This window comes from Ptychodera flava, chromosome 3, assembly GCF_041260155.1.
Source record: "Ptychodera flava strain L36383 chromosome 3, AS_Pfla_20210202, whole genome shotgun sequence".
Lineage (NCBI taxonomy): Eukaryota > Metazoa > Hemichordata > Enteropneusta > Ptychoderidae > Ptychodera > Ptychodera flava.
Genome location: NC_091930.1, coordinates 2146008 through 2173889, shown reverse-complemented (window position 1 = coordinate 2173889; position 27882 = coordinate 2146008). Strand labels below are relative to the sequence as shown.

Here is a 27882-nt window from a genome sequence, read left to right as displayed (position 1 = left end):
TTTCATTTTCTAGTCAAGTGCGAATATTCTCTCCTGATGCCTATGTTCCCAAGTTTTGCACGCGTTCATAACGTCGGGCACGTGCACGTGGAGACGTATGCCAAATTTTTAACAAATCTCCTTTGATACGTTCAGCGTATGAGATTGAGGTTTTGATACGTTCAGCGTATGACATTGAGGTTTGATACGCGTGAAATGGCTTCAGTTGCTAGGTTATTCTCATACAGTTCTTATAATTACTTTGCAAATGTAATTCATATGCAAAAAGCAAGCATTGTCATGTGAATTACTACTACTGTTATGTAGATTTTAACTATTGTTATGGTAATTTGAACCACGGGCCCGCCAACTTCAACCATTGTTAATGGCCGACCAATAATAATGTCGGCTGTGAAACACGAAGACATTTCTCTTATTTTGCAGACTGGCAATCTAGACGGCAGTCCATCGGGCTACCTTCATCTAGCAGAAGATTTACAGAATGCTTCCAAACCCGCCAAACTGGTCGTTTCCGGCGACTTGCTAACAGCCGTGACGATCATGTATGCACTAGTTGAAGACAGTTTCCTGGTCACGTGCAACGCTACGTCAGCAGTCGTCATGAATTTTACGGAGGTGGGTTTTAGCGCGCACGGAGTCACTTTATTTTTTGCACGTATCCCATTATATCATTGAACCTATCGCGATTGTGCCAAAATACTGTATTTGCATAATATTAATTTGCATGTCTCCGTTACTTCACTATATACTCACTTTCTCACAATTGTAACGGAATCGTGTTTAGACCTGTTTACAGTGGGTCTCAATTGGGTGCCACAACTCTGTGTGTGATACAGTTTTAGCGGCAGCAAACATCTTCAAACTTTCAGCTGTAATTGTTCCTTAAAAAACTGCTACGTCGTCGATAAAGTGCAACTACCTGTTGAGCTGTTGGTCCTGATCGAGTTGCCCCCGTGCTGGTTTACTGTCATCGATCAATGAGTTGGTGATTTTCAAAGTTTGAAGCGTGTGCAAACACCCAAGCTAAGTGTTTATATTTTACATACAATGTGTCTGTCGCACATACAGAGTTGTGGCACCGACATGAAACCCACTGTAATACCAAATGAAGAAAAATTCCATTCATAATTCACTTATTATTTTGTTTTTGTTTTTGTTTTCAGGCTGTCCTTATTTCCGCCCGACAATTATTAGATAACAGTTACAGCAGTCTATGGACTGAGACACATCAGGTAACTACTGTCAGAATTACCGCGAAATTTGCGAGAAAGCTGAACAACCAGAAGAAATAGATACGATTTATAGTTCGCGGGCTTTATTTCCAAGCACCATGATGAAGTCTATGTAGTATCACGCATAAGAAATTAATTTCAGCCAATAAAAGACTAGTATACGACTGCGACTGTGCCAAATAACTTTGAAGAACCTATTCAAAATTTAGCAAGAATATTCAAGATACCATAAAAGAACCCTATTCACAATGAATTAATAAAGCTATTAATCTAATAGTTTTTATTTTATCACACCTTACAGAATGGAAACAGATTAAAATAAAAAAACGCCCATCTATCGCCGCCTATATGCAAAGAACTGGCACTGACCACGCGCACAGAAATGGTCGTCTGCGTGCACCGTTTCCCCGCGGGCGCGGGAAAAATCTTTCAGAAACTAATGCGGTGAATATCAGGGTAATCTATCGGATGTTTGCTACCTGCAACGCTGCCGGCATGCTGGATTTTATGTGCGCACTCGGGTTAGCATTATCCGGGGTCCTGATCGCTCTTGTTATTATTGATTCGATCCCCGCAGCTACACTTTACACTGCAAAAGGAAAATTGGAGATCCCGTTGCCTCTCGGCCAGGAAGATCATTTATCCTGCCCAGACCCTTTGGCGAGCCAATCCAATTTAATTGATTGCTTTTCATTTTCCTTCCATTTTTGTCTCAGGTTTCTGATGTTGATGCAATTTTCACTTTCTTGGAAAAACTGGACTCGTTTTATGGAGACGTACTTTCGTGTTTTTCACTTGTAAATATCACAGAATACAGCCTTGTCACCGAAAATTTAGGTAAGTTAGCAATTGCTGATCCCCAATGTGGGCATTTACACGATTACATCGATTAGAAAGCTGTCCTCAGAAGCAATTCGTTAGGACTGCGTTACGCCATCTTTTATATCGCTTCCGACGCAGATGGAAAGAGGGCTCCCCTCCCCCGGGGATTATCAATCCAACCGTTGGCATGACAACAGCGAAAGCGGACATGCCGGAGACTTCCAGACGCGTTCCCGCTACTCACAGGGGAAGTCACATCGACGAAACCTTTCGCTATTTCAAAGCTTGCGAAACGCCCCTTTTCTCTTCTTATTTGACCTCACGAGTTAGTAGAAGCGATCTACTTTAACTCCCCCTGCCCTAACAAAAAATAACTAACTACAGGGAAAAAATGTTACTGCGACTGCGTGATTTGGTTGTACCGACCTCGCACTTGAAATGAGTATTTGTGGTCGGTATATCTTCAACATTTTATAAACGCATTAAACTCTGGATCGGGTGAGTGCCCTCTCTGTGATCTTCGAGGAGAATGTAGACGACCAAGCTTCTCCTTGCTCGCAAAAGTGAATGGCCTACAGTTCGTTGGGGTAATGGATCCCGTCGTTTGTCATCGTTTATACTCTTTGTGTGCTCGCATCAGGCGCGTGAGTTCGCAATAGAGGCAAAATTGCCCGTCGGTGGCAAATACAAAAGCGCGGAAATTAAAGCTTTGTTTTGAGGTTAGGACGTGATCGGAAATTGAGATTTTGATGAGTCGCCTCTTCATCAAGTGGCAGCTGACCTCCTTGATTGCTGTAATAGCTTCTGACTGCCAAGCAAACGTCAGATGAGGTGAACACGCCAACTCGGAAATGAAATCAACGATGAATGACTGCCCTGGCCGAGAGACGGTTACTGACAAGACCCCCCTTCCCCATTTTTTACGGGTTGCATAACATGACGCAATGCTTTGATACGCATATAAAAAATTATGGTGACTTTCTCACAGTTATCTCAGACAGGGAAATGATTTGTAAAGCGGGGAACGAGGTTCAACTGAAAGAAGCAGAATATTGCCGCTTTTCGCGCTTTTTTCCGAACAACAAACAATCGCAATGTTAGATTTCCTTTCGACGAGATCAAGATAATCAAGGTCCCTTGGTGGTACACCAAACAAATCAAACCCGGCGTCTTCGTATAAAGCGATTGCCGTCTTTTTTGAGAACAAAAAAGAGATAGCTAGGATACTCGGAAGACCGTCTCGTGAAATATTCAGGAATAGCTGGCGGCATGTCGAACGTCGCCTCCCGCTGTTTGCCACGTCGTTTTAGATTCAGCGCTGTTTAGCCGCAATCATGACACAATTCTCAAACACAGAGCCGCCGTCAAACGCCCATTACAGCCTTTTAGCTCGGATTAAACATCCATTTATAGCCAGTTTTGTAAAGAGGCCGAGACTTGCCACGAGACGGATAAAGAGAGGAATTCTCATGCTCTCTCTGCGGGCGATATTTTGAAACCCATCGATGATATTAAATTCTCACCGCGGGGATGTGTTTCGCATTAGTTGAGGTTTGTAATTGTGCAAGAAAGGTCTTTATTTCGCTAAAACTACTTAACTTAGATCTAGAAGGTGTTCCCAAGCCCTAGTCGCGTCTTGGATGAAATGCGAGCCACAGAATGTCGGAGATAGATCCTAATCGCTACACCCTGGCGTTGATGTTTTCTTAATAAATATCCCGCAACCCGATCAGCAACACCGCAGTGCCTGTTAATGCCGGCAAACTTCAACATTTAAGACAAACAGGTCCGACGAAATTAATCTTATCTTGTCCACTGCATTTTAAACATGTATTAGCCATGATGAAAATCGAAAAACATATTTCTCTAACCCGGTGCCTATTAAATATTTACTTCGAATTGCTTGCCTCTCCCCAACAAGGACACAGGCTAGCATCCCCTTTCACAGTTGAACTTGCGCGTTCGTTTTAAAGGTATACAGTCACCTGTAATCTGTGTATACAGTCACCTGTGTCCATATATAGTCAAAGGGGCATAATTCCTTGATATTCAAAATGCCCATTTGAGGGCGCTGTTTTTAAAAAGCGGCCACCCGCTTAAAATCTGTTATTGGTTAGATTTTCTCTTCCCATGGTATACTGTGGCAAAATTGGAACAGGTGACAGTCTACCTTTAAGGTAGAACGCGCCTCTGGGACAGGTATTCGGACTCTCTAAGTTTTACATCTTTTCTAATAAACCACTTGTCGAGGTTCATTTTAAAGCTCTTGGTGAAGGAAAACTTTTCATCGGCTCAGTTTTTCGAAATTCGAAAACTGAAGTTTTCTCCATAGGGTTAACGCAAGGATAGCGGCCATTTTGAAATTTAAGTATCAGTAAATCTTGGGTTACTTGTTTCTATACCAAAATTTGCACGGTGACCTCAGACTTTAATTCTTGATTTTGAACGAGAATGATTACGAGATTCCTTAAGAAAAATATGCGCAAAAGTTTTAAGTCTTTCACTTTCGAGGTGCATACTGCCTTACGGTAAAATGCTCCCTGGGGACACATATTCGAACTCTCACATGTTTACAAAACTTCTTTGGTCTACCACTTCTCGGGGTAGGGATGGGGGCTCATGGAGTAAATAAAGTTTTTATCGTGGCTTTCTTTTTTAAATCGAAAATTTAATTTTCCGCGTAGAGGCAACACAGGGACGGCGCCATTTGAATTCTATGAGTAGGAAAATATTGTGACGGTAGTTTGTTTCTTTAGTACCAAAGTTTGCAGCTGAACCCTGGTTTTAATTCTTGACTTCGGAAGGGAATAGTTTTAAAAAAACTTTTCCACGGAAAGTTTGAGGAAATGTTTTTGTCTTTCAATTTTGAGGCGGGTACTACCTTAAGTTGATATTTATTGTAACGGCGTTGACACTAGGTATTTGAGTTATGTTGCATAGTAGTCGTTAGCCTGAACTTCAGAACGTTAGATTGCGGATTAGGAAATTTATATTTTGGAAAGCACTTGCCGCAGTGACTAAAATATGAGAAGCTTTTATCAAACTGTGTAGACTGTTGTCGTCTGAAACGGTTTGATTTTTTTTAATTCTTTTGTTTTGGATGTTAAGATGCGGGTTGTTATTGCTTGTCTTTCATAATCTTGTTGGCTTTTTATTTCCCCCTTTATACCTTTGCTTTTAGATTTTGCGCGTCTTACCTCAGCCAAAAGTTGCGGTTAAACCCTTTGAGCGCCAAAGTCATTTTTGTCGCCCATAGAAAAATATACCCCAGTCAATTTTTTTTCAGATTTTTGCCAAAATGTTTATAACAATCTGCAGCCGATGAAATGTGATGTCCATATGGTCCAAAATCATCAAAAAAGTACAGAAAAATTCATAAAAATTGGTAAAAGATTGAAATAAAATTTTGGTGGGAAAATTACAGCACTCGAAGGGTTAAATATCATGAGTTCAAATTACTCTCTAAAGATTTTATTTTATCTTTATGTAACGTCTTGAATGTGTCCCTTTGTTGTGTTTGTTGGTTTCGCTGGCTCTTTATTTGTGTTTGCGGGTTTAATTCCCTTTTTCCGTTACTTTTTATCGTCTCTTTGCGGTTCTATCGAATTTGTATAAGTGCTAGCGGGCATAATGTGAATGGAAAAAGTCCGACCAATTTCCTTAATTGCTATCAGTAGATAAACGGATGAACAATGCAAAGAAAAATCGATATCTCCGACGAGAGAAATATCTTCATTTAGAACATTTATCATATTCATTGCAAAGGGAAAAAAATAGCGCAGGCTTATCAATCCTTCAAACTGTAGACAATGTTGTTCCAGACTGTCATATGATATGCACTTTTCAAAATTGACAAAGCTTTGAAAAAATTAGAAAGGCAACTTTATCCTTTGTAGCCGTGGTATCACGCTTCTACAGGATTTCCCGGCTATCCGCGGCGAAGAAATGAAGAACAGCCCAATACAACCAGAATGAGTGTATGAGTTTAATTTGTTTTGGTATTTCAATTGTCGAAAAACTCCTCGGGAAAAAAATTATGATAATGATAACTTGAACCCATTACTGTTTATTGTTTTACTTGGTTTGACGATTTAGCTCTTTGTATTGAAATTTTGGTAGTGAGTTCTACATCGTCTTCTGTACATATCTACTTACAAATTAACCCTTTGATTGCTGTAATTTTTCCCATCAAAGTTTCAGTGCAACATTTTACCAATGTTTATAAATTTTTCTATAATTTTTTGATAATTTTGGACCAAACAGACATCACATTTTATTGGCTTCAGTTTTTTATCAAAATTTTGGCAAAAATCTGAAAAAAATTTTGACTGGGCTACAGTTTATAATGGCTACAAAAATTGACTTGGCGCTCAAAGGGTTAAATAGACGCTGTTTATGTCTTACATCTCCATTAAATTTGCTCAGGAGTATGATTTGAAAGTCCAGTGCGAATTTTTAAAACTGTTTGTAATTTTTCAAAATCGACAATGTAACTTACAGACCACCAGAAAGATGGACAAACTGTTAAGTGAAAAATTCTCCTGCTTTTAGGTAGAATGCGTCACGGGGAAAGATATTCGGTCTATCAACTTTTTTACATTATTTTCTGATCTACCACCTATTTGGGCTCATTTTTAAGCTCTTTGAGTAAGAAAAATCATTTCCGTCTCATTCTTTCGAAAAGCAAAAATTTTATATTTCCCCATGAGTATAGCGGCCATTCTATATTTCAAATATCTGTAAATGTCAGGAAATTTGATTCGCGAGTACCAAACTTTGAGGGTGACCCCGATTTTATTCTTGATTTGGTAACAGCGTGGTTGAAACTTTCATTGAGGAAAGTTTTAGCCAAAGTTTAAGTCTTTAACTTTCGAGGCGCGTACAACCTTATAAGGTAAAATACGCCTCGCAAACAGATTTTCGGACGCGCACATTTTTCTAAGACTTTACAGATATTTTGTGATATATGGACTCATTTTTTAGCCTATGGAGCCTTTCGCCGTCTCTCTCGTGTGATACTGGAAATTACGAATTTCAATATCACCAAATAGAGTTAGGCCTAACAAGGAGAACATGTGCCACTTTGAAGTTCAAGTGTCGGTAAAGTGTTTGGTAGTTCCAACACAAAGTTGACGCAGGCGCAGTATAAAGCATACCAAGTGGCGCGGACGCTTCAAACGAAACAAAAAAATACAACCAAATACAAAACAGTCGTAACTAGGATATCACGACAATGAACAGAAAGTATACTTTAAAGGGCGAGTGTTTCGGAACATCGATTTTACAAGTTCTGAAACTGCTCTTTTCATCATTTGGCACGTATCTTCCGTTCATTGTAAGTGTTAAACAGACAAAAACGACAGGGAAACTCTCACTTCCGCAGGGAGCTCACTAGAAGGGGTTAATAATGTGAAAAGCTATATTGTGTCGAGCAGGAGTTGTCTGAGAGTTTTACCGGCCATAAAACATCTTAGAAGCGAATCTACGGGACGAGTACCCGGGGCATATTGGTGATGTATGGTCAATATAACGTCTAACTTTAGGTTGATGAATACACCGGATGAGTAACATCTTTTAATATAAACCTCTCTTTTTTTTAATGCACTCTTTCTCGCTCTCTTTCACGCAGATGTTGCTATAGAGGTATTTCAAGCCAATACAAGCGAAGCGTTCATCTTCCCGAGTAACAGCAATAGCGACGCCAATCAGGCGACAGTGCCCGTAGCAGTTTTCACGGAAGCAGGTAAAAATAATTGCGTGCAGTCGATGTTTCGATTCGGGGGGAAAAAAAGATGGCTTTAAATTTCCAGACTTAATGGCAAAGAAAGATATTTCCTGGGTAATAAGTCACTTTTTGAACATCTATGACCCCTGATAGAATACGTGCGATGTTCTCCGGTGCGAATCGAGTGGCGTACAAGGGAGAGGCTGAAAGCGACATCTATGTGTAATGATTATTCAGAAAGCCTTTTAAAACAATCTCTGTCTGATATTTATATCTAGACTTCATCCTTTAAAACTATTCTAGCAAAAGTATATCATTTATTCTACACTCTGTGTCCGCAAAAATGGGGGTTCTCCCCGAGAAAAAAGAAGGTGAAATACTCTGTATTCAACTACTCTGTATGTCAACTTGTCTATATATATATATATATATATATATATATATATATATATATATATATATATATATATATATATATATATATATATATTGAGTCGACTTTGAGACAATACAAACTAAGTTGTGGGGTTAAGCGATGAATATATTTGGCTCGTGAATTGTCAAAATAATTACGATCAGGTTTAATATCACTAAGTGGCCAGGTGTGAATTGACACATTCTAGGCGCAATAAATGCCCAGACACGCAGTGACAAATCTCACACTAATCAAGGTATATTTAGTGCTACTCATACTTCACCATGGCAACTGACATTCATACAAAACGTTACATCTCAATAACTGCACGCGCGGTATTTCCCGCCGCCTCACATTCAACTTCGTCGAGGTTCTCTTAAAATTCCCGCTTTTATTGCAGACACGTCCGGGCACACTGCCGCATGCATTGTCTGGTACAAGAGTGCGTCGTCTCTTCTACCTAGCACAGATATCAACGCTAGGTAAGTCGGAGAATTGCGCATTTAACAGTTGATCAGACTATCGCATAACAGGAAAAATCGAATTCTATCTAGTGTTTAGTTTATTCTATCCTAAGTATCTAAATGGTTTCCACCCTGCTAAGTTCATAACAGCATTCTGTTCCACACTTTTTATGGTTGTCCTCAGTCTTGCGAGATATTCCAAGTTGTTGATATTTTGATTTTTAATTTAATTTGGAATATCGTAATTGCATAATGAATTAGTAGTTACAAGATCATTGAATAAGTTATTAATTACATGCCAGGGAAGTAAACTAGTGTTTCGACCGACTCACTTTCACGATTTTTCAAAACTTTTCACGAAAACCACTACGTTACAAATGGCAGCTCGTACTCACATCACGTAAAAATCGTTACCCACTAAGCGCAGCAGTGAGCAGGCTGCCTCGTACCTTTGCTGTGTTTCAACCGTACTTACCCCCTGCCTCCGACATATGTCTGCTAATTGACGATGAATCTCACTATGGCGCCTTCATCCCTGAGACATAATTCTTTAAACTAAAACCGCCGACATACACACGTAATTGTCACTGAATAAGTCAGTCCAAAATAAAAAAAAATGTGTTTGTTTACCGTAACTTGGCTCCAATTAACAGGCTTGGTGTGCAGAGAACTATTTCCATCTTCCTTCTTTAATGTTTATTTTACTTGTTTCATTTTTATCACTTTTCAACAAAACATTCACAATGAAAGTTCACCATTCTTGCTCTAAGTTTTCAAAATATGCAAAAGTTAAGGCTGGATATAAGTAGACTTGGTAGGGTTACTGTAAACACGAGTATTTTCCTTGTTCTTCTTAATTAATATTCATTCTTTTAACAGATCGGCCCACCAGGACGGGCAAATCAACAGTGACGTAGTATCGGTGACGTTACATCCTACGCAAGTACAACCATTCAACGAACCAATCACGTTGAGGTTTTCTCATCACCAAGCTGGAAATAATCCGGTGTGTGCCTTGTTGGACGTCTCTCTCACTTCAAGGTAAACAAATGACATATTTATTGACTTATTTGTTTATTTTTTTATATGTTGTGTGTAAGTTGTTTTATGTACTTATCAACTGCTAGTATAGTATATATATATATATATATATATATATATATATATATATATATATATATATATATATAAGATTAGAATTAATCATCTCTTGTATGTCTATTTGTTGTTTTTTTAGTTGTTTATACATATATATATGCTTATAAATATATATTTTATCGTATTATCATTTGTGACCTATTTTGTTTAATGTATATAGGCCTAAGTTTCTGTATCGTGAGAACACTTCAAAAGCTGTTGATGATAAGCTTGCACTTTCCGCTTAATGATATCTTTTCGTAAACTACATATCAACTTCATGGTCAGGGAACAGCGCCATGAGAGTAGTTAGCAGCTCAAAACAAAACATGAAAATTATACGATACAAATAATATTTAAACATACATGCATGCATGAATACAAACAGACATACAGACAGCTGCAAACGTACATAGATACATAGATAGATAGATAGATACATACATACATACATACATACATACATACATACATACATACATACATACATACATACATACATACATACATACATACATACATACGTACGTACGTACGTACGTACGTACGTACGTACATACATACATACATACATACATACATACATACATACATACATACATACATACGTACGTACGTACGTACGTACATACATACATACATACATACATACATACATACATACATACATACATACATACATACATACATACATGCAGGCAGGCAGGCAGACACACATAAATAAATAAATATGTGCATATACCTCCATGCTCTCTTTCATTCATCTATCCGGGATAGCATAATGTACGTTTTATTAGATGTATATCATTGTCATTTTAAGCATTTTCTATGATTTCTTTCTTCCAGCAGTGTGTGGAGCGATAGTGAGTGCGAGACGGTGTCAACGACAAGTGACGTCACCACCTGCAACTGTCACCATGCAACCAACTTCGCCTTGCTGACGACATTAAATGACGTGAGTACAGCACTCCTTGAAGTTGTTGAGAAATGAGTGAAAGTGTTCGCGCACGAATGGAGCCGTTTAAATGAAAAGTGGCAAAAATTTACTGATACGTTCTGTAAAAGACACAGCTCGCTGAAGTACACGACATGCAGCCCGGTTCGGTTTCCATAGTGATAATTCACTGAATGGACGTACTGAGCATTTGAAGATTGACGCTTGTTTTACGTCGAAGTGTCTAACTCGCTCTTCGCTTCAGAGGCCAAGACAAAATGTGTCTCCTACTTTTCACAAGGGCTCTACAACACCAACTTCAATCGATATTATACCAGTGATTCCTCTAATTTAACCTTTTTCTCTTTTCTAGGACGATACTGTACTCAAAGTGCCTCTCAACGCGATAATGGTGACTGGTGTCGTTATTTCACTCTTATTTTGGTGGCAACTTTTGTACTTTTGTTATATGTAAATAGGTGAGTGCGTCAGAATTGCCATTTCCTGTGCCACGTTGTTAGCGCCCTCCGTTAAAATGTAAAATCTCTCTCTCTCTCTCTCTCTCTCTCTCTCTCTCTCTCTCTCTCTCTCTCTCTCTCTCTCTCTCTCTCTCTCTCTCTCTCTCTCTCGTGTGCCGTTGGCGTGGAAATAGCTCATGCGTTCTGATCAAGTCGACCATTCGTCCCTTGGTCGCCCATCGGAGAATCGAATGAGCTAACTCCTAAATGCTAAGCCTTGCAATCAGCTGGGAGTTTCACCGACGAGACTTGCTCAAAGCTGTCGAACGCCCTCGTTTTTGATCGGTTTTACACGACGCACATGGCGCACTTTCGGTCGTTAATCACGTACGAGTTTGAAGTGATGGCAACAAAATGTCGAAGCTCTTTCTAATTGATAGCAGAATTTTTATGAATATTTAAAATATATGTTAAAGCTTCACAGATCGTCAGATAAAACCATAAATAATATATTTTCCATTCAATGTAGAGTCTCTGTTCTTCTTTTATCTTTAATGTCACTAATTTCTCGCTGTTTCCTCTCGCTGTCTTTCGTTTGTACTCCTGTTTGTCTGTGTCTGTCTATCTTACTGACTGTCTATTTTACTATTGTCTTTGGTTGTCGTCCTTTCCGATTACAGAAGTTTGGAATCTGACTGGGCACTGGTTGTAAAATGTTTTCTATTGACCTACATAATCGGCCAAATCACGTTTCTGTCCGGGATAAACCCACAGAAAATCAGGTAAGTTCTAAAGGCAGCAAAATTTACTATTTTTGTCCCCAGCGGACAAAATTGCTGTGATAAACAAAATGAAATAACATTCGAACTATGCAAGATCACCCTTCAGTAATATCGCGTGACCTTGTCACATCCACCCCATCCCTCCACAAAGTTATATTTAGTAATGTTCACAACAGAATAATCACGATAGTGTGAGAATTAACACGGTCTAGTTGCAAATCTTGGTTTGAAAGCTCCAATTTTGTAGATTTGTCTATAAAACTAATATAACTCGAATCCGAATTCGAAGCTGAGAAGCGATTCTGAAAAAAGTTCACTGATCAGAAAATTGTACTGCACAGTACACATTCCGTGTAGTAGTCAGAACTATTATCTGAGCCACGTACTCACACGTAAACCCCACCACAGCACAAGGCTTGCTCCGTTGTTCGCAGAACACATTTCAAATTGTTTGAAGGCGGTAAAATATGACTTCTTTTGAGATTATTTTGGCTATTGAACGCGTGTCTTGGCGTACGTGTCATCATCATAGAATAACTCAGACGTAAAAATGCGCAGAGACATTCGGAATGCCGATTCTTTTATGTAAATGTTTTATTTGATGCGCCGCGAAAAGTGCATCGCCCTTTACGGAAGACTAACAGCCTTGAAAATGACACTGTGCAGTCTATAATTTTCGCGCCTTAAACATTAAAAGTTGCGTATGGTGAAAGGGCTCCCACAGTTGAGTGGTTATCACCGTTCGTTTTACAACAGATTAAGCTGCGTGTCGTCTGCTAAATTTGAGACTTGAAAGCGCTGTCACCGTTTGGCATTTGCCTTTATCGCAGATGGATTTGGCGAAATGTCTCTCCCAGGGTGGAAAAGTTCGACAAGGACTTACAGTAAATAGATTACCCGGGAATTGACGATCGATAAGTCTGTGAAATGTTACGCTAAATTAGCTGACACTGTTTACGCTCCTGGAAGCAAATCTGCGTGGACGCGAGGTCGCCCGCCATTTTCCATCCGCCTCATTTCAGACCGGGGATATTTTCAAATGCCCGAATCGATCTACAGGTACCTCGCTTAGTAGAACTGCTGTCACGGCGACGGAAATGTAGCCTTACACGTTAAATACGGGTGATTTCCCAGTCAGTGGACTGTGTAGACAACATTCTTCCGATTTGCAAACATTCTGTCAGTCCGAAGTTATTACGTAATTACCTTCCAAACTCTCTCTTCGATTGTCAGTATTGGGCACCGGAGGGAATTTTTAAACGAATCTTTTCCTTTGCCACCTGTGAACGCGGAAAGCTTAGATTAGTTTTGCTGGACCTTAACTTTGACGTAAAGACAAAAGTTAATGTCTGTTAGGTATATTTTAGCGATCAAATTCTCACTGCTGCTTGTGATCATAATTTATAGTACTCGCCTTAAGACTGTAAAATCTTTAGTTCAAACTTTCAACAAGAAAACTTGTGACCATTCTCTTTCAAAATCAAAGTCAGCGGGATAGTTCATAGTTCAAATTTTAGCATTCGGGAAACGAAATGCGTAATAATTGAAATACAAATGGCCGTCATCCGTATGTACGCTCCCGGGAGAAATTTAATTTTGAAGTCGATGTTCACAATAATAAGACGATGAAAATTCATTTATTCCAAGAGCCTTAAAAGAAGCCCTCACAAGTGGTCGACCAGCAAATTGCTGTAACATTGTTATTGTCCGAATATATGTCTCTAAGGCGATTCTTGCTTTAGGTTTCCACTCGGATTTATATGAGCAGGTTTGGTTACAGCAAATGCGTAAACCAGGTCACAAGTTTTGATGCCGCCTCTCTTTTTGTTACAGATGATTTGCAGATTTGTGGGGATTCTCTTGCACTACCTATATTTATCTGTGTTTTTCTGGATGCTTGCACAAGCCGTCCTCTTGCAATTGAAGATCGTCCACGCCTCGGCTACGTCGGCCACCATCTCACACTACTGCCTTCTGGGATGGGTCACACCTCTCCTCGTCGTGGCCAGCGCCGCGGGACTGAAGCATGATCAGTACGGGCACGATAAATAGTGAGTATATATTGCAACGTCAGCACTGTTCGCGTTGTGCGATACGCCACTCCTGGTGACGTCTTACGCTAGTCAATGGCGTCTCCTGTCTGGTTCTTTTCGACTGAGCGCATGGCAGTCAATGTGGTGTATTCGCGAACCGTATACAGTTTCACATGCGCTGCCACTTACATAGAACACGATTGGAAATATTTTGGGATAATAAGATTTGTAGTAATATTGGTTTATTCAGTAAATTTAAGCTCATCTACTCTTCTGTTTTTGCAATCACATATTTTTAAGGGTAATCTGTAATATTGTAACTTTCAGCTATAGGGTACCCAACACTTTTGATACATTTGCACAATAAATAGATTTCTACCATTTCAAAATGACAGATCCTATTGTTTTCTTTGAAATTGTCATTATTGTTTTGTCCATTTCCCAAGTTTTGGTAATTTTAGAAAACAGAGGGTCATGTCCAAGGTGGCCCTGAAAAATAGAGGGTCATGTCCAAGGTGGCCTTGAAAAATAGAGGGTCATGTTCAAGGTGGCCTTGAAAAATAGAGGGTCATGTCCAAGGTGGCCCTGAAAAATAGAGGGTTATGTGTCCAAGGTGGCCTTGAAAAATAGAGGGTCATGTTCAAGGTGGCCTTGAAAATATAAGGTAGTGTTGTCATGAACAATTTTTAGACATTTTCAACTTTTCAATTTCAAAATATCTTTTTAATACAAATATTTCACCAGCTACTTGAACTCCTTGTATGTTTTAAGTAAATAGAATAAAAAAATACAATTTTAACTATTTTACTTTGCCTTATTGAGGTACTAACTTCAAAAGTATGAAATACCTTAGTTTCCTGAACATCTACCACACAATGAAAATGACAGTTTAGCAAAATAGGAGAGTTTACAATGTACTATCAGCAGTCAAACAAAGTAGTGGTTAAAACTTTCGAAAAATCGCAATTTGACAATCGTGATATATCAAAAACAGGTAATAGTCCAGTCAAAATAGGGTTAGACCCACCACAAATTGCAACAGAATTTTTTTCTTCAGAATGCATTTTGAAGAGGTGCCCAGAACAACATATCAAAAGTTTACTCGAATCTACCTTGGGGAAATATGTCTAATTTGCATAAATCAAATATGGCTGCCAGCCGTCCTACAAAATAACATAATTGGCCATATATCACATGTTAAACAAGCTATTTCAGTGATTTCAAAGTCTGACACTACTTATTTGGCACGGGGGATCATTTTCGAGATATTGTGTTGTGTATAGGTACTTCGTTAATTTGCATAATTCCAATATGGCGGCTAACATTCCTAAAAAATACATTTTTGGTCCTATAGCACGTATTAAACAAGCTATTTCAGTGATTTTGAAGTGAAAAGTATATTTATTTGGCATGGACAAACAATTTGAATGTACAATTCTACACAGGCACTTCGTTAATTTGCATAAATCCAATATGGCGGCCAACATTTATACAAAGTACACTTGAGGTCATATACCACACATTAAATAAGCTATTTCAGTGATTTTAAAGTTAAATATAGTTCTTGGACATGAAGAAACACTTTTGGAGTTTCGTTGCTTTGAAAGAGGGTTTGACAATTTGCATAAATTAAATATGGCTGCCAAATTAAATAAGGTTCTGGTTCTGTTAAGTCCTTGGACATTTGTGTTTAATTATAATGGTGGTATTTCTATATATATGACGACTATTTACAAATATGTTACCGTCTGAATATTTTTTTCTGAATAACATTGAATTCACCTGTATACGACATTATTGTAAGTTGTATGGGTGTTTAACACTATAGAGTGTTGAAACACGTAATCTGTTATGTTTACTGTAAAGAAAAGACATTTACTAGATGTTTAGTTTTTAATGTAGACTGAACCTTCTTCTTATGGACGAGTTCATCTGGAAGTACATCTGGAAAATGACACTTTTGTGTATTATGTCACTTAAAAACGGTCTGATAGTAATTGTGTTTGCTTATTTTATATGAAGTCAGGACATTCGGTGGGATTGTGAGGTCTAGTGATTTCTGAGTGCATTGTCTGTATTATAATTTGTTGTTTTGGAAATAGATTCTTTAAACTTTTTCTTAAATTCAAACCAGGGCTTCTTTGATTCTCTTAGTTCTGATGTATGGACTTCATTGTTGTGAAAAATAGACTCTCTTCTTCGGTTTCATTTGCTACTATTCGTTCGACTTGCCTCCTTGCTTTACGCACTTTTCCTCCGATGATATGTTCTATTTACCGTTTTCGTTGTGTCGGTACCGGTCTTGTCCGTTTTTCACTACAGTATGTTACTTTCTATGTAAAGTCATTTTGTTTTTGCATGCCCTAATGTTCCCAAATGTTTCACTTTTAATGAAGCCCTTCAATGTTGCCGTAGTGTGAAATGGCTTTCTGTGTTTTAACTGGATTGTATCAGTTGCTTTTGTGTATTCCGCTGCCGAGAATTTTCTTTGTTGTGTCGGTGACCTTTATAATAGACAATTTGGCCCGAATATGTTATTTCTTGATAAGAGTTTCAACCGAAAGTTTAACAGTTGATGCATTTTGTTGAAGATGTTCGATTTAAATTCATTGAGCTTGTGTTGCATTCGAATAAAGAAATATTCCATCTCAGAATGTCAGCCAAAAGATATTTGTTACGTATGTTGCTGTATTATTCTTATTTCTGTATCGTGAAATGCAATATCAGCTATACCCAGTCAAGCTGGAGACTCCATACAGCACCGTCCCACATATTTGTTTTCAGAATTCATTGTTAAGTTCAAACCTGTTGTTTCTATAATTTATTTCTAGCATGGCTGGCATATATTTTTGTGGTTTTCCGATCATGCAATCGTTTTGTAACGTTTCCAGATTAATGCTTCGTTGACTGAGTCAAATGCTTCATTATGTGATGTACTAGTACTTCCATTTACTCTCTGTCTAATGTTACCAAAGTCGCATTGCTTAGAACTTGATTTTCTCAATTTTCTGTATTAATATGTTTGTGTATGTTATGTATTTTTGTTGTATTTCCACGTTTGTTTCGAAATGTTAAAGTTAAGACTTCAGAGTCCACTTATCGAGCGTTTTATGAACTTTATGCTTCGTGATCGAGTTTTGAGTATTTTTGGAAGGAGGTATGAAAGTGGTGTCTGTATTTACTGTCTAATAGATTAAGATATCGTACATTTTTTGTTAGGTTTTTTATTTCTTCTGTTGTCCGTTTTTTGCCTTCTGTTGTTAACTTTGTGTAGTATCGCTGTTCTCTCATTTGTTGGTGACATTTTCTTATGTTATGATCAGCATCTAGAGCTATTGTTTATCAAATATTTGATTGCTATCTTCTTATTCTTAGATAGAATTTCATGATTTGTTTAAGTCTCATAATATACCGAAGTGTCATTTTTCCAGATGTACATCTTTGCATCGCGTAACAGTTGGATTCTGTTGGGCTGATCAGGTGTTTGAATGAATTTTAAGCCTTTGCTAAGCATGTAGTTTTCATTTTTATGTGTATTGATAAGATTTTTATGAGTCTGACATTGTTTGCAGCAATGCTAAGTTTAATTTGTGTATATTGTGGCCTTTGTTATTTTTGATCAAATTATTTTTGTATATGCATTTTTATTAGCGCTGTTTTGTTTATTGTAGTTTAGCTATTATATGTGATGACTCCTTGCCTTTCATCTAGGGGGTCTTCTAAAGATGCACTCGTCCATAAGAAGGGAATTCAGTATAAATAAAAAACTAAAGATTTTGTGAACGTCTTTGTAAATAAAAACCCAGTAAACATTATATACAGAGTACATGTTTTGACAAAGTACAATATTAAACATCCATACAAATTACAAATAATGCCGTACACAGATGAATCCAATGTTACTTTCAGTAAGAGAATAATTCGGACGACTAACAACCATTTACTGTTTCCATATACAGAAAAATCAGAACATTATTATAAAATCGCATGACTATCTTACATCTCAATAGTAAAAGCGCATCAGCATATACTTATGTAAATCCATTTTAAGTCATAAAAGTAAGTCTGCCAATTCGCTTTCACGTTTTTTTCAAAATGCAGTATATTTATGGAGTATTTTAACACATTCAGGTACCAAAAAACACCTATCAAAATAAACTTTAATTCTGAAATGGATAGTTACTTATAACTTAATTTGTAGCATACTTTTCACATTTCTTAAATATAAATGTCTAAGGACTTAACAGTTTCTTCTTGATAGATTCGCTGTGCTAAAAATTATACCAGAATATTATTTATATTAAAACCTATTAAAAATTTGACATAAATTGGCAGCCATATTTAATTTATGCAAATTATCAACGCGCCTTTTTAAGATATTGAACCACCAAAAGTGTTCCTTCATCCCCAAGAAATATATTTAAACTTTAAAATCACTGAAGTAGCTTATTTAATACGTAGTGTATGACCTCAAACATACTTTGTAGGTAGGTTGGCCGCCATATTGGATTTATGCAAATTATCACAGTGCCTACTTAAACCATTGTATCTCCAAAATTGTTTGTCCGTGCCACAGATATATACTTCTAACCTTAAAATCACTGAAATAGCTTGTTTAATACGTGCTATAGCACCAAAATGTATTTTTTAGGAATGTTAACCGCCATATTGGAATTATGCAAATTAACGAAGTACCTATACACAACACAATATCTCGAAAATGATCCCTCGTGCCAAATACGTAGTGTCAGACTTTGAAATCACTGAAATAGCTTGTTTAACATGTGATATATGGCCAATTATGTTATTTTGTAGGACGGTCGGCAGCCATTTTTGATTTATGCAAATTAGACATATTTCCCCATGGGAGATTCGAGTAAACTTTTGATATGTTGTTCTGGGTACCTCTCCAAAATGCATTCCGAAGAAAAAAATTCTGTTGCAATTTGTGGTGGGTTGGGTGCCAAAATCTCGTAGATTGACTGGACTATAAAGGATCAAAATTTGTAAGATTCAAAACATTCTGCAGAATTATATGATAAGTACAGTTTGCAAAATTTTTGTTTATTTCACTGTATTTACATTTGCAAAAAAAGCAAATTTGACTAGATTTATTAAAAAGCAGTTAACTTAACTTTGTTGCCAAGTAGACTGCACAAAATTAAGAAATTTACCTTAGTCTGTAGCAACAAATTATGGTCTTGTGCCTTATTTTTCAATAATTTTTGACAAACTTTTCAAAATCCTATAAACCCAAAATATTTCCAATCGTGTTATAATTACTCCGAATCCTTTAACTTTTTCATCATGATTCAGATTAAACCCTTTTATTCCTTAAGCTGTTTGATAATCAATTGACAATTATATGTATACCATCTTGTATTGGCATTGCTGAACGATGAGAGATCCACCCGAGACGCTCATGTTCCCATAATAATGCATGTACTACATATTGAGGTTATGATATCTGGGGCGGCAAAGATCCAACTTTCACCCAGATTGTCACGTTCTATAAACATTCTATACGCTTTCATTCAGCCAATACGAATGAATTTTAACCAAAAGAATGACACGACGAATAATTTAATTAATGAATTTACGCTTTTTGTATCCTTTAGCTGCTGGATTAGTATATGGAATAAAGTGATTTATGCCTTCATTGGACCGGCGGCGTTTGTCATTCTTGTGAGTACAAAGGTTCATTTTAAACCGTTCTTTTAATGGGCTGGACAACCATACTGGTATAAATTGACAGTGTAATTTGTATTTTCTACAAACGCTAAGGAGATATGGTCTTTTCCCTGAGTTCAGTGATGAGAACAGCGAAGACACCTTCATCTCCTTTCATTTTTTCACATTTTTTGTTGAAAGCGATTCTTATGATAACCAACAAACATATCGCGTACTATACTATGTGGCAACTATGTGGAATTCGTGGTTATTGTGGTTAGATTTTCAGAGTGTCGTCCATCTTTAGTTCAGGGTAGATTAGTTTGAATTCTACTCTTGAAAGGCATTGGATACTTCAATGAGTAGATTGTGGGCATTATCTTTTTGCATCAATTGACAGTAATTTAGCGAAAATGGTCGCACGTGAACAAACGTTTTAAAAGACATAGGGCTGCATGGCAACCATGATATTCTATATTTTTCAAATGTCGTCCCTCCAGGTTACTTTTGTGGTGACGTACTCATCGGTCCATGGCTACTTCTCTATCAAGAAAACCGATCAGAAAGGAGCAGCAGAGATGGGGAAGCTGAAGTAAGCAAACTTACGGTAGAAAGTGTAAACTTCTACTAGGATTTGATGGGCATTACTGCGGAAACCAACCACAATTTTGCCATTTATACGTTCAGGGTTTACAATCTACTTGAAATTGCGGAAAGTTTAGTTGACCTTTAAACAGTTATCGGCGACTCGCAGCTGGGCTAAGATGCAGCTGCCATGACGTCACTCATCCTCCCAGTAGGACTCACAGACACTGTATATCAATTGTAGTTTATGTTATACGGCACATTATAAGGTAGTATACGCCTCGAAAGTAAAGGGCTCATTTGCTCAAACTTTACTCAATGAAAATTCCGCCTTACCAAGGATAAAAAGAAGTGATCACCGTGCAAAGTTCAGTACTAGAAACCAATTGCTTTCAGCGATTAATGATCGTTTTTGTTTGTTTTTACATTTATTAAAGACATGCATTCCGAGCCCCAATGATAACACTGCCATTGCTGATGATCACGTGGACTCTGAAAGCGTTCGCCATCGAATTGAGAAGCGAGGCACTTTATGCAATTTTTGCTCTAACTTACATAATACAGGTAAGAACCATCATTTTTACATTTCATTTCCAATTTATCAAGACAAACGAAGTTTAAAGCGGTAGACAAAGTGTAAACTACACAGCGGTACAAGGCAGATGTCTCATACAAGGTGCAATTACGCCATCAACCCCACGGGATACTTTTGGTAGCAACAGTAATAACAAAGGGCCATTGTGATATTGTACTATCTTAACAGAGCAACGTATCATTTGATAACCACATTATAATGTGTGTGACCTTCATATAACTATCCAACCACTATAAAAAGCTTTGTCAAGCACGTTCAGACGGACAAGACTTTCCGTATAATTTACTTTTCTAGCTTGGACGAGAGGTTATCTTAATAACATTCTCAAATTTACGAACTTGTTTATGAACATTGCGGAAACGAACACGTGGACTGCCTTAAGGAAACAAGTAATTGTTTAAATGTCAAACTATGTCAAACTTATTTTAGCCAACCTTTATACAGGGTTGGTACAACGATTTATTGAGGATGACAATATTACATAACGTTGCCTTGTAAAAGAAGCGGTACCACTATCCCCCTCCCTCCCCTATCCGAACGCTTCTCCGAACGACCAGTCCTTGACGGATTTTCGTTGTCTCAAATAATTTTATTATAGTCTACTAGTTTATCGTGTGTTTGGAATAGTTTCGGAGTTGTAGGGCGACTGAAGATTTCGTCGTCTTGTTATAGTGAAAATCCATTTCGAAATTGTGACTTTCAAATATCGTTTAATTTTGGGTGATGTGCATCTCTCATACCCGATGTTACTGAGAAAAACGATTATTATTCCTGATTATGAAAGAGAACGGTTTAAAATTTTCCTTTCGAAAGGTTAAAGTAAACGCGGAGATCAGTCATTCTCAAAGTGCATACGACTGCAACTGACTATCATGATTTCAGTTCAGCTGGCATGCACTTTGCCAATATCTTACACACGCTATGATTTATGCCACAAACATTGATACTTAGCCTTTAGAAATACGGCAACTAGTTTCCCCCACTCTCAGCTAATATTTTTGATACGTTTTACATCCAGTTGGTTTTTCCCCAGACAAACATTTCACACAAGGGGCACTTAGTATTGTATAAAAATCAAATAATGTTAACTTCGAAAGAGTCGTTAGCAGTTATTTGAATACTCTTCTCTTGCAATTGTGTTAGTCTTTGGTACAATATTTGCTTAATCGAAAACTTTGAAGTGATCTGCGCTTTGTTGATCAGACAAAATAAGGAAGCCTTCGTAAATGTAGCCTTACCTCGTCGCCAAAATGAATGTGTTCGTCGAAGTGTGTTTGTCTGTATGTCTGACATATATTTTATTTGCACTGCGTGTTATTCATTCATTTAAATCCCTCTAAAATTGCAATTTTCTCGAGTAAACTACAATGATTATCACTGATGGGCAGCAAGATGTTGATCCTCGTTTGTTGATGCAATCTAAAATGTTTGCTCAAGTAAATCACAAACCAACGGCGTGCTGGTACGATCAAATGAACATTCGACAATCGTAAATTTAATCACATGTTAGTCCATTTTACTTGAATTGGTTCAAAAAGCCAGAGAAAGGGAGTGTGACGTGGATATAATTAGATTGTATGTATTTTATATGCAATTTTCTTGAAATTTGGCCACGGAATGTGGAGTAAATTAGATTGTACTTCATTGTACGTACGATCGGAATCCCTTTCTCCGGGCAATTGCCCCGAAGTTGTTGATACGACAACACAACTGGTTTCCTAAAGTGAAAACGAAATTCCCGCTTCAATCGATACTATATCGTGACATGAATTCACTTTACGTGTGTATGTGAATCTCTGATGTCGTGTCTCTATGTTTACAGGGAATGGTTATTTTTGTTTTCTACGGAGTGCTAGATAATCAGGTAAGCAGGAAATGGATTTCAAAACAACTAGCTCAGAAAGAGCTTTTCACAGTGAGAACGGTAGAATGCGTCTCTGAGGACAAATATTCGCACTTTCAAACTTTTACAGTGCTATTTTGTTTACCACTTGTAAGGGCTCATGTTGAAGCAGTGGGATAACTCATGTCTTCACCGGTTTATTTTTGTGAAAATCTGAAATCAATTTTCCCCACAGAGTCAATACTGGAATGGCCGTTATATTTAGAAATTTAAATATCGGTAACTATAGGGGAATTTGTTTATCTAGTATCAAACTTTCTGCGGTGACCCCTGAATTATTTTATTCGTGATTTTAAAGTTTTCTTGAAGAAAGTTATTATTAAAATAGTTTAAGTCTTTCAAATTTGTCGCGCAAACCAGCTTAATGCACCTGGACAAAATCAACAGGACGGTTAATAGGACGAGAAGAAAGTCACAAATCTGCGATACGGTACATATAGCCACGCCCACTCATGCCGAATAGCGTGACAGCCGTGTCCGTGACAACTTGTGATAATTTTCAGTTATTATGTGTCAGTTTATTCAGATCGCCTTGTTTTTATCAGAGAGAGGGGGGAGAGAGAGAGTATATCTGTGTGTTGTGTTCAGGGAAGGCGTAATTACATCTTTGATTTGGGGAGCTAGGATTGAGCACACGTCTCGGTGGATTTAAGTTATTTATATTGATGCAAATTCCGTATATTTTTTCATATCCTCCAATAAGATGCGAATACATTATTTAGTGTGCTCCACAATGTTCATAAATTTCTCATTCTACAAAGTTCTACCTCGTGGGAGAAAAACTTTACCCCTGTGCACAGCTTCGCTTTATTGATTTCTCTCCTTTTCCAATCGACAACAGGTGCAAACGCTATACCGTAGCAAGTTTGGCCACAACCACAAAGCCGTCCATGACTCGTCAGGTAGGGCGTGGAATGACAAAGTCGAGACCAACAAAACCAGCCCCAACAACTTCAGGGCTAGTTCCATGACCAGCTTCAGCAGCAGGGCCAGTGAGAGTTTCGCCACCAACAGAAATGACTCGACCGCGTCCCTGTCATCGTCAACTGCAAGACGTCTGGTGAGTGTAGACTGTAAATAAGTTGTTTATTATACTTCTGCCAGATCTGTAGAGTTTTTACGTGTCTGTATGTACGGACGTACAACTGTAACTATGTACTTATGATTAGGTGTGTGTTGTAAGAGTGTACGTGCGTACGTATGTCCGTCTGTCTGTATGTCTGTCTGTATCTATCTATCTATCTATCTATCTATCTATCTATCTATCTATCTATCTGCATGCCTACCTGTATATTTGTATGTATGTTGTCATGCTTGCTTATATATGTTTGTATGTATATATGATTGCTTTTTGTAGTATTTGTCTGGTCGTATATTTGTTTTGGTTTTTTTGTTTTGTTTTGGTTTTTTTATCTGTCGATACATGAATTATGGTTATTTACATCCGAGGTGGAACGTAGTTACCGAACGACTATTAACAAAATAACAGTTATTAAAATGACATGCTGTTTTTTTTTCCAGAATTTTCAGAAAAAGACGTTGGTTATACCCCTGAAGAGGCCAGTCCCGTCTCCAACGCCTTCGCAGACCCAAGGAACGTCGACGTGATAACGCAACTGCCTCATGTAACGTTAAATCTTGAGGCCAACTTTGGACGACTCGCCTGTAGATGGACCATGTTGATGGCTGACAGTTTTTTATGAAAAGTATGGGCGAATTGAATTCCGCCGAAAGACACTGACAGTATGATAATGGCCAGCGGGTCTTACATGTAATCGTGCAGCGTTTGTTGGAATTGACTGGAGTCATTTACAGAAGCTGGATTGAAGTTGTCTATACATTCAAGTTCATTTCAAACGGATCTATATGGGGCATTCCTAAACAGGAAACACACCGAGCATTTCATTAGTAACCTACTCTATACCTCTTTTATAGAACCGTAGTGTTTACAGCAACTCTGGAAACAGGGAATTCTACGACGAATATTAAAGTTTATGTGTGGTATGTGATGCGTTGATGGAAATACAATTGATCTGCAACAGGAATGTGGCCGTCTCTTTAGCCTTGACAATGTTGTACAGTTCTTTAAAGTGCTAAGGTCGCCATGCATTGATATTGCCAATCGACACGTGTGCCAATACAGGAAGAATGTACGGTGGACCATGATGGCAGATAGTCCTTCTGACGTTTTGTCACGTTAACAATTAAAAAAACTGTCGAATTACGATTTCTCTGATATTTTTTCACCGTGACAGAGAGCACTGTGTGTTCATGTGGGCGTACCAGTAACGTCAGTGGGCCGAAGAAAGGCTCACGTGACCCGTTTGCTCATGCGCAGATAGGCTTACCAAAATGGCGTCGGTTCCAAGTCGAACATTAAGCGATTATTGGATATCGATTGTTTTGAGAGATATTTTGTGTACTTTAGTCATTGACATTACCCACCAAGTGGAAGTTATTGACATTTTGGAATGGCATCATATAAGTTCAATGTTTGTGAGTTTGACTTCTGCAGTTTCAAATTCGATTCCTCGTAAGTTTAAACTTCTAGAGCGCTGACGAGATCCAGTTATTCAATGAAATGGCTAAAAGGTACTGCAGCTATTGCGATATTCTGAAATAAAGGAACGAATGCGTTTAAATCTTCGTTTAAGTAGAACATCAGAATTCAAAGGAAGCACAAACATGAAAAATGCAGTTGCCTTTTCCTTGAAGCTTGAAGATTAGCCGTCCTGCCCACTTGGAGCGCCTATTCATTAGCATAGACCAAGTGACCAATCGGCTGAAAGTAATCTTTTGTTCTCATCGGTGAAAACTGAGGCGATGTTTTCATCGGCTCAGAGGACAATGCCTCTTTTCTTATTGGCTGAATGGTTACTAATTCGTTTCCCTCCTTATTTACAAACATTTTATAGGAATGTCGACTCTGTTGAAATACAACCTGACGGCATAAGCGAGAAATGTCATTTATTTTTCTTAAGCAAATTTTGCATCACACAGCCAATTACACCAACTTCAGAGATATATATATATTCACGAAATACGGGCATGGTCTCGACTTGCACCCTCTCTTTCACACGTTTTGCTTCACTTCGTTTTACTGTATCAAACCTTGCGATATTTTGTATAAAAGGCAGCATAAAATTGCATGACACACAATCTCAGACGGATTGCTGTACCATAACTGTAACAAGATTGATCGAATCATTGCATTGGACAATTCATATGTGAAATGTGAAAAGTGCGAACCTTTTAATTTTTATATTTCTCTTATCATTTCTAAACTGAATGAAACCTTTATTTATTGCTTTACGTAGATGCTTATAAACTTTCTATCTTCCTAAAAAGCTCCCGACTTATACCAATCCCAGGAATAACAAGACTGCAAGATCTCTTCAACTATGTCCTGCCTTGAAAGCAATTTTAGAACTACAACTAAAAAAATTAAGTAAAAAGATGAGTTTCGTTATCTCCATCTAGTTATCTTCATTTCATTTGTGAAAAATATTTTCAGAAAAAAAAACGAACGAAAATATAATATACAAGTCAATCGTACAATCACGTGGTATCCTTATTTACAGCTTGTTTTTTTCATGACTCATTTTTAAAAGAAAGAGATCTGATAAACCCGTTTACATTTAATGAGGGTGATTAATTAACCCATTTCAACTCTGACCTCAAGCTAGGGGAGCGATTGACAAATTTAAGCTTCGAGTTCTACTCTTACTTGGGCTTTTCTCACGAAGTGGAGCGTTTGGCTGCGGAGTTCAGATTACAACGAGTGAACGGAGAAGTCTTATCGGCTGTACGTCTCTGCGAAATGTATCACCCTTGACATTGAAAACATGCATCTTTATTTTCGATATCGTGTACTGCATAAATGCACAATAAAAGGCTGAATTCATTTACAGTCATGATTCTGTGATCTCTTTTTTGCACATATGTATTCGTCCACCCATCTAACCATGCATACATTTATGCAGTAGATACATAAAAAAGGCACCTACATGGAGACGGACAGAGAGACCGACATGCTTGCACACACATATGTATACACACGTACGTACGTACGTACATACATACATACATACATACATACATACATACATACATACATACTCAGCTTATAGAAGTTGAGGGCAAGTAGAATGAAACTTCCCGCCCAAAGTCGATAAAAGTTTGCCAGCCCGCTCCGGTATCCGCTAAGAAAAGATGTAAAATCAGTCGTTGAGAAATTATTTCCAAATTGTTTTTCAGAATCACCTATACTGCTTTGGCTTTCCCTTGAAACAGATAGTCGACATTATTTTTATGAAACATGTTGATCGTTATCGACAAAACGCGACTTAAGAGTGCAACGACCCTGCCCTGCCCTGCCCTGCCACCCTGTCATGTCAAGGGGACTAACCGTCCTCCGAACAACACAGTAGAAAATGTTATGAAACCAGACTAGGGAGCAATGTAATACCGGTAATTCTATTTAACAAGTCATTTATTTGTTACATATACCATCTAAAGGGGTCAACCATTAATATAATCTATGGAAGTCATAAACACTGTACATAGAATTTAACAGAAATGAAATTGTAAATTTCGATAATCGTTTTCCCGCCAATATTGTGTCACGAAAACAAATAATGGCGTTCTACGTGATTTAAAATCTGCACGGCCCTGTGTTTGTACTTGGATCTTGTTCACATCTTATTTTCTGATTAGTCGCAGCCAAAATTGATTTATTTTCTGTCCGAACCAAATATGTAAATGAAAATTAGTTTAACATACGACAAAATGTACACGCAGCGTTTTAGAATTGCATGGCTTCGATTAGCCGGCACTCTGGACAGAATAGCTGACACAATATTCCAATTAGCAGCTTCCTTACCTCCAATGAAATGACATTGCAAATGAGCTGGGTATACACATCGACAATGTAGATTCAGAGGCGAAAAGCGTTCTATGTTCACCACAGCCATAAACTTCAAACTAATCCTCCGAGTGTGCTTTATCAGCACTAAAACAGTCTTCACTGTCTGTCTAAATCAAGTGTAGCCAGGTAGCATAGCGAAATAAGGGCCCTGGCAATACATTGTAGCAATCTTTAAAATCTAATATTGAGTCGGCGCTGTG

General features: G+C 37.8%; 2 protein-coding genes across 3 annotated transcripts in view; both read left to right on the top strand.

The window, feature by feature from the left end:
• The window catches only part of LOC139130278 (latrophilin Cirl-like), a 28401-nt gene extending 16451 nt beyond the window's left edge, over positions 1–11950 (top strand). The window contains exons 3-11 of the mRNA XM_070696030.1: positions 424–615; positions 1164–1232; positions 1949–2069; positions 7684–7797; positions 8595–8676; positions 9538–9699; positions 10642–10750; positions 11103–11208; positions 11868–11950. Of these exons, the coding sequence (XP_070552131.1) occupies positions 424–615; positions 1164–1232; positions 1949–2069; positions 7684–7797; positions 8595–8676; positions 9538–9699; positions 10642–10750; positions 11103–11204 (951 nt within the window). The 3' untranslated portion in view covers positions 11205–11208; positions 11868–11950. The remainder of the gene's footprint in view (positions 1–423; positions 616–1163; positions 1233–1948; positions 2070–7683; positions 7798–8594; positions 8677–9537; positions 9700–10641; positions 10751–11102; positions 11209–11867) is intronic.
• A 1855-nt stretch (positions 11951–13805) lies between these two features.
• LOC139129416 (adhesion G-protein coupled receptor D1-like) lies at positions 13806–26665 on the top strand. 2 transcript variants are annotated; one of them, XM_070695050.1, is made up of 7 exons: positions 13806–14020; positions 19621–19687; positions 20173–20264; positions 20695–20821; positions 22675–22716; positions 23597–23815; positions 24286–26665. In XM_070695050.1, the coding sequence occupies exons 1-7, from the start codon at positions 13863–13865 to the stop codon at positions 24361–24363; spliced, it is 783 nt and encodes a 260-aa protein (XP_070551151.1). In that variant the 5' UTR covers positions 13806–13862; the 3' UTR covers positions 24364–26665. The 2 variants fall into 2 exon arrangements, with proteins under 2 accessions (XP_070551151.1, XP_070551149.1); XM_070695048.1 differs by having other exon boundaries at positions 24277–26665.
• The last annotated feature ends 1217 nt before the right edge of the window (positions 26666–27882 follow it).